The sequence below is a fragment of the Ipomoea triloba genome, chromosome 16 (assembly GCF_003576645.1).
Source record: "Ipomoea triloba cultivar NCNSP0323 chromosome 16, ASM357664v1".
In the NCBI taxonomy this organism is placed as follows: domain Eukaryota; kingdom Viridiplantae; phylum Streptophyta; class Magnoliopsida; order Solanales; family Convolvulaceae; genus Ipomoea; species Ipomoea triloba.
The window spans coordinates 4,271,298-4,278,357 of record NC_044931.1 but is presented as its reverse complement, the minus strand read 5'-3'; the positions used below and the strand labels follow the sequence as shown (position 1 = coordinate 4,278,357).

The 7,060-nt window shown below is 44.1% G+C and overlaps 1 protein-coding gene across 1 annotated transcript; it reads right to left on the bottom strand.

The window, feature by feature from the left end:
* Positions 1 to 4,036: 4,036 nt before the first annotated feature.
* Positions 4,037 to 6,774, bottom strand: LOC116007904 (cytochrome c oxidase subunit 2). Its single transcript, XM_031248558.1, is given in 3 exon segments — positions 4,037 to 4,905; positions 6,257 to 6,723; positions 6,725 to 6,774. Coding segments are annotated over 3 exon segments (903 nt in total). The 5' UTR covers positions 6,760 to 6,774; the 3' UTR covers positions 4,037 to 4,504.
* Positions 6,775 to 7,060: the final 286 nt, after the last annotated feature.

The window sequence follows — 7,060 nt, the reverse complement described above, 5'->3', positions numbered from 1 at the left end:
CTTATAACATATGAAATGAAATTATTATACATATAAGTACTTTTTCAATCTCATATATAACATATAGGGCAAAAACTTACAAGAGGCGGAAGCAGGGTTGGTTGCATACCTGCTATAAGTGGGAAGCCCACATGCCTTACTTACTAAAAAAAGAAAGTATATCCGTTGAATCGATTTTATCTTTCCCTAAAAAAGAAGAAGTTGCCATGACCATGAAACGAAAGCTTTGCATTTATCAATATGGATCCGAATTAAATCCAACACATCCAACTCGTTTTTCGCCCAGCGATTGGTTGGATATTTCCATTTCTCCATCTAGTTCCGCTTCTGAGGCGTCCACTGGGGTCCGAAATGAGCTGGCTTCCTCTTCTCCACAAGAGCTGAGTGACAACTTTAATAAAAATAGAATTCTTCGTTTCTTTCAAGAGAAGATAGAGGAAATAGGAGGGGGGGCTTGCCATCCAGCTGGTCTCCCGAAGAATTTACCCGGCTGGTGATTGGGGAAGAGGAGACAACCTTAACAGAAGAGCAAGGTGATGAAAATGGGGATGATGTTTATTTAGAGGCGCCACCAGTTAAAGGACAGCCTGGTCACGACTACTACCAAAAAGTGAACACGAACATGAAGATTCCACATGGAGGAGTGTGCCTCTCTACGTCGGGTGTTCTTCTGTCGTGCGACCCGGCTTTATGTGCGACCAGTGGCCCACGCCTCCTATTTGTTCAGGGCGGGCGGCGTGAACTCTGATTTTCTCCGGGTATTCAATCCCGCCGCTGAGATGCTCAGTTGACTCCTTAACCTTGATAGGAAGATGGCTTATTCAATAATTCGTGCATAAGGGTAAGGAACTTTGGATGAACTAATGCGAATGGGTGTGAAGCCTGCTGCTGCTGCCGGAAAGGGCAAGAGAAAAAAAGTTGTTCCGACTTTGTCTCGGAAACAAAAAAAGATATGGGAAAAAAAGCTTTCTCATTCAGCGCAGTTGTCGCCTATTTAGATCTAAATAAAGGACAAAGCGCTGTTCGTTACAGCTACTGTGTTGACTATACGATAATTTCCATTATCGCTATATAGATTCAAACCACTAGTGAGATACATGCACTTGGAAATCCTGACAGCGGAGAATGCGGCGTTACGAAGAAGACTCATACCGGACTCAGTATAAAAGGAACGTATCAAGGAGGTGTTGACCATCATTGGCATTGGTTGATTGTTCATAGCTACTCCCTTTCCTCGTTTTGGCTTGTCGATCTGTAATAGGGCTTTCTTTTGGCTTTCCCCCATCCCTTCTTTCTTCTGAACACTAGAAGTAGTATTCAAAACAAGAAATTTACGTTTCATACCGTTTGCGCTCAAAATAAGATACCTCATTTTCACCCCCTCTATCTGAAAAGTGGTAAAGAAGGACTCTTTGGGGTCTAATTTTCTTTCAGTCCAAAAAATAGGTCATTTCCCTTTCTTTCTCCGCTTCTGCTCTTTCTTTGTCAAGCAGCTTTTTTCGCTTGCCTGAATTTATTTAACACTTTAGAATCTTTGGCTTGCTCTCTTTCTGCCCAAGATCAAGACCAGGAAGAAGAATTTTCTTTTTTGCCAAGATGTTCTATACTCATCAAAGACTGCGACTCCGTGATGTTCGAAGTCCGCAAGGCTGCAGGATTCGAACCCGCGTCACTCTGTCCAAAACAGACACCTCGCTTCTGACATTTGCCCCACCTTCCATTTATTTGTCAACTTCTCAAATCCAAGTTGGAATCTTTTACTCCTCGATTAGTCTACGTCCGCCAATGGGCTTCCCAGCGTCACCCCTTGCTTCCGCCAATCCACTTCTACCGAGCATTGACTCGCGAATGATTTATTTAAACTCTACTCTACTATAGGACACCGTAACAATCATATTAAAAGTAGAAAGAAATTCCTTAATTTCTTTCTATTTTCCCGCTATCAAATCAATAGCTTTAGGCGATCCTCTAAGTTTTTTCTTTATCTTTATTTACGCGGAAAATGATAATCATAAGGCATTTGGTTGGGAAAGAAACCAATTATGATATTCCTCTTTCGCCCTAGCTTTCACTCGATCGAAGACATGCAGAAAGTCTGATCTTGGAGCAAGAAAACGGATGCGCGTTGCTAACGCAGCAAGAAAACTCCTGCAACAAGCAACGGCAGAGCTAAAGCTAAAGCTTATAACAAACAAGCAACGGCTTCTAACGCTACTTAGCTATATGTTAATAAGAAGCCGTTGTGCGTGAGTAAGAAGTTCAAAGCCGCGAAGCGGATTCCTTGGTGATTATTTAGAAGCCCTTGCTTGTTTTGTTGTTGTTAAGTTTAAGTCTTTGTCCATTTTGCACTTCTCTTCTGCATACGACTTTCCACCGGTTCTATTCCTGATGACTTCCACAAACGAGGCCAATCTTCTTGGTTGGTACGGACCAGTTCAGGGCTTGCTTTCGTAGGGTCCAAATGGCGTCCGTGTAGTGCATCATTTTAACTCACTCTCTTTTTCGGGCCCCCTGTGAACATAGGAATTGGATGGGTGACTCACTTTCTCTTGAATGAGATGTCAAACTGGTCCTAAGAGCCCCTCTCTTTTGGAATTTCATCCAAAGGAACCAAGAACTGATAGAATTGTTGATGCCACCGCACCAAGAAAGAAGCGGGAAAAAAAATGGCTCACTTCACTACCTTTCGAGAAGACTCCCCCAGAACAGGAAAGTCAGAAAAGCTAAAAGCAGACGGGATCAACTACTTTTATAAATATGATACCACCAAAGTAAAGCAGCACTGATCTCTTACTGCGCTCGTCCCTTTCCCCTATTAAGCTTTCAGGCAAGTAAGGACGCGGAAGAGTGCGGGATTGGCTTACCGAAGCAATTCTTATTCAAGAGCAGATGTCAACCATTTTCGATAACTAGTGGAAGGGTCGGAGACTATAGATCTTCTTGTATTGCCCCATTCGAAAAGCGAGACGAAAGAGGGAGGGACATTAGGGATTCCCTTACTAACAATCTAGCAATGTTCTCGAATTTTATATTGATGGTAGCCGTCCTCGAAGTAGCTATCAACGGCAGAGGAAGTTACTATCTAACGGCGGAGTTTGTACTAGTGTCCTCCGCACACTGCGCCTCTAGGAAGCGCTCAACTCAATCCCAACATGGTTCTCTGTAACTGGACGAATTCGGTTTTAGAACTTCCTTCTCTTTTGGCTATTGATGACCAGTCTTGACTTCAGGCGGTTCCACCACTAGGGGAAAGAGCACTGTTGGGGTTCCGGCAAGCCTCAATGCCCAACTTCCTGTTCAAGCCCACTTCATTGACTGATAGTTTATCTTCCGAACCGGTGAAATACCTAGCTACCAGACCAAGGGAAGCGGGTATCAGATCCCTGTAGTTCGAGCCCCTTTTTTTAACCCAGTTCCTGTACGTGGAATGAATTCCAGTGAGTAAAGTAGTCTGGGGGAAAGAGAACTCCTACCCACTATCCTTTCCTCCCCAAAAGGGGCCCCGTCCTCGAGAAGACTAAAACTACAACTGATATTTAACTAACCAAAAGCACCTCCCCCCATTATTGTTAACGCAATATGTATGGCTTGCGCAAAAAATGGACTATTGATTCCAAATTGTTGGAAGCTATTATAGATATAGGACAAGAGCTGTAAATTAGCTTCATTATTTGGTCCTAGTATAATATTTATTACATTAAGTGTAGTGTGCCCTGCTGGGAGTCTAATTCCAGCTTGTAAAAAAAAGGGTCCAGAAAAGTGTGGCAGATTTTTTCTTTTACCGTGTCAGCCACACTCTCATTTACTCGATCTTGATAGTCCGAATACGAGAAGTGTCTTAATCTAGACACTCTCCAAGTTGATAGGATCCAAATGAAAAACGGAAATATAATGGTAGGATTTGCCATCAAACTTATTAAATAATTCAAAAAAATTGATCGGGAAGATTCATTGTGTATTTTATTTCGTTTCCTTCCTTATCAGAGAGGGGCCCCTTAGGGAGCGGGGCTTTTTTATTAAAAAAAGGGGCAAGAAAAGGGGCTATAAGTAGGCCGTTTGCTATTGCTATGCTATAAGGGCTGCTCGCCTTTATACGGCTTGGCTTCGCTATCGCTCTTATGTAGGTAGTGGTCCACCTAAAAAGTAGTCTTCCTGCCATACCAGAATGCCTATTATCTAGAGCTAGAAGCTTCGCCAGAAGCAAGCAAGATGAGGTCGCTCTACTTCGTAGACAAGGCTCGTTCCGTACTTGACTTACGAGCTCGTGTAGTACTCACCCCTATCTCTAAAGGGGCTTATGCACTCCACTCGCTGTCTACTAAACGAGCGTTAGAGCGAGCGAGCGAAGCCCTCAATTTCACAAGAAAACGGATGCGCGTTAGCTAAACGAACAAGGAAGACGCGTAGCGTCACTTTACTCACGCACAACGGCTTCTTATTAACATATAGCTAAGTAGCGTTAGAAGCCGTTGCTTGTTCCCTCACCCTACTCTTTCATTTCCGCTTAAGCTTCCCCGGTTTGTGGGATTAATTGATTGAATACCCGAGAACCATAATCTTTCCTAGAAACAGCTTCTACGACGATAGGCATAAAGGCATGATTCGTTCCACAAATCTCACTGCACTGACCATAGTAAACTCCTTCTCGTTGTACCGAAATAGAGGTCTGATTTAAACGACCAGGTACAGCATCACATTTTACACCTAAGGAAGGTACAGCCCAACTATGAGGTACATCAGCAGATGTTACAATAATACGTAAATGAGTTTTGGCTGGTACAACCACTCTATTGTCCACTTCTAATAAACGTGATTGACCCAATTCTGGATCATCTTCTGGAATCGTATAACTGTCAAAAGTGAGAGACTGTTCATCGGAACTGTTATAGTCCGAATACTCATAAGGTTGGGTCGACGCCCGCCTCCCCCCAAACTGTACTTGCAAGTTTCCCCGCAAAAAGCTCTCCACGCCTACTCTTAGAAAGAACACTTTTTTTCTTTAGTTAGGTAGTTCTCCCGACCGTAAGACCTTTTATGAGTAAGGGTAATAGAAGGCCGGGGAAAGTTTATTGGCAAGAGGGAACCGTTTCTCACCCAGCCCTACCTACCCTATGTATTCGAGGGGGAGGCTAGAACCGAAAAAGACCTGGTTCCACACATATGAGACAGGCAGAAGGTATGGGACGAGCAGTTTCTTGAAGAGCGAATTCGATCCTATAGTCTCGTCTTCTTTGTTCGATAAATTCACAGTGGAAAGGGATGCTAGTCGGCTCGGCGAAGTTGTAGCCCCAAGAAATCAGATCCAGAGTTATTCCTCACCTATCCTGTCAGGGGCCCAGTGGAGCGCTCGAGTATAGATTCTCTATGCTCATGTAAACGGCCGGCCCGTAGATCTAAAAGGATCCATCCATAGGCCTGACCGGATATCGTTTGTCCACAAACAAAACAAAAACCAAGTAGGTTTTTAGTAGTAGTTCATGAGACCTCGAATTCCCACGTTCCAGCGTGCATTATGCCAACAGGTCCCACCCCCAACTCTAGCTGAGAAGTTGAGGCACCCTTCTTTTTTTTTTCAGAAATAGAATAAAGAAAGAGATAGTCTATATCCTGTATCGATCATAGGATCACTCTATGAATAGGTAAATTCTCTGTGACCTCCCACCGTTCACGACAGCCCTTGCTTCTCGCTGCGAACGGCTCCTCGGTGGAGGAGTAGAGCGCTGTCCCCTTCGGTCAAACTTGCTTGTGCCTGCTGTTACCTACCGTAGACCTCCGTAGGACCTCCGTCCCCAAGCGAAGAAAGAGGGGCAGGAACAAGAGGTTGTCCTCTCCCAGCCCAGTAGTTCCGCAACTACTACCGTGGTTGTTGCCAACGGGGATCCCCCATTCCGAAAGGTTACTAGGCCGGCCGTTAGGTCCAAAGTTGTATACCACTGCTATGGTGCCGATAGATTCACTACTTCAGCGCCGTTATCGGACATTGCAGGCTGAGCATCTATTTCTCGTATATCGTTCCACACCGAGAAGAGGGATGTGTACCTCCAGCAACAACAAGAATGGAACCATAGGCTCCTATGCTGGGAGCATTTCGGGGTATAGGTCTAACCACCTAAACTCCCCGTTTCTGGCATGCTATAGTTATGAAAGTCTCTCGACGGCGGGAATGGGAGATTACCGGTAAGCCAGATGCTTCGCGAACCATATTAAACTTTAAGGCATTTCGTTGCACTTAAATCACCCTCGTGAAGAGGCGCACTCCGATACCATTGATGTCCAATAGCTTTGATAGTAATGGCTGGATCTACTACTACCTCGTCCATTGAGTATAACAGAGCAAATGATGGTATAGCAATGAACATCGGGATGATACTAGGAAATATGGTCCGAAGAATCTCGATAGTAGTTCCATGAACAATCCTTTGCGGGATTGGATTTTTTTTATAGTGGAAATGCCATAAAGCGCGAACCAAGATCCATGATACGAAAACCAAAATCAGAATGAGGAAGAAAAAGATATCGTGATGTAAGTCTATTATTCCTTGCATCATAGGTGTTGCTGCGTCTTGAGATCCTAATTGCCATGGTTCCGCTGCATCACAAGGAGCAATTGTGAGGAATAGCCATTCTAGAACAATCATTTGGTTTGGTTCATTCTTTGACTGCTCTGCTCCCCCAAACAAAAAGAGAGACTTGTTCTTGCTCACGGAAATCGCCGGTTGGGTTTACCAAGAAAAACATGGGAATAATTGGACGTAACATTCTTTAACCGCTTATTTACGATATTTCGAGTTGGATGAAAAGAGCGCTCCTAAAAGCAGCCCAGATCTGATCTGATGCACGTGGAAAATCAGTCCTTTATACGCAGTCTTCGGATTCCCTCTAGCACGTAATCCGTAGCCCCTCCCCAATCCCCCTTTCTTTGAGTTTTTAGATGAAGATCTCATTGTGATGTCTCGTTCCCTCTTTTCTTTCATTTCACTCTATTGTATGAATTCAACCAATAGAGGAGTGGGATACTCAAAAAGTAGTGGCAGGAATCGATTTCATCGTAGGGGCGTAG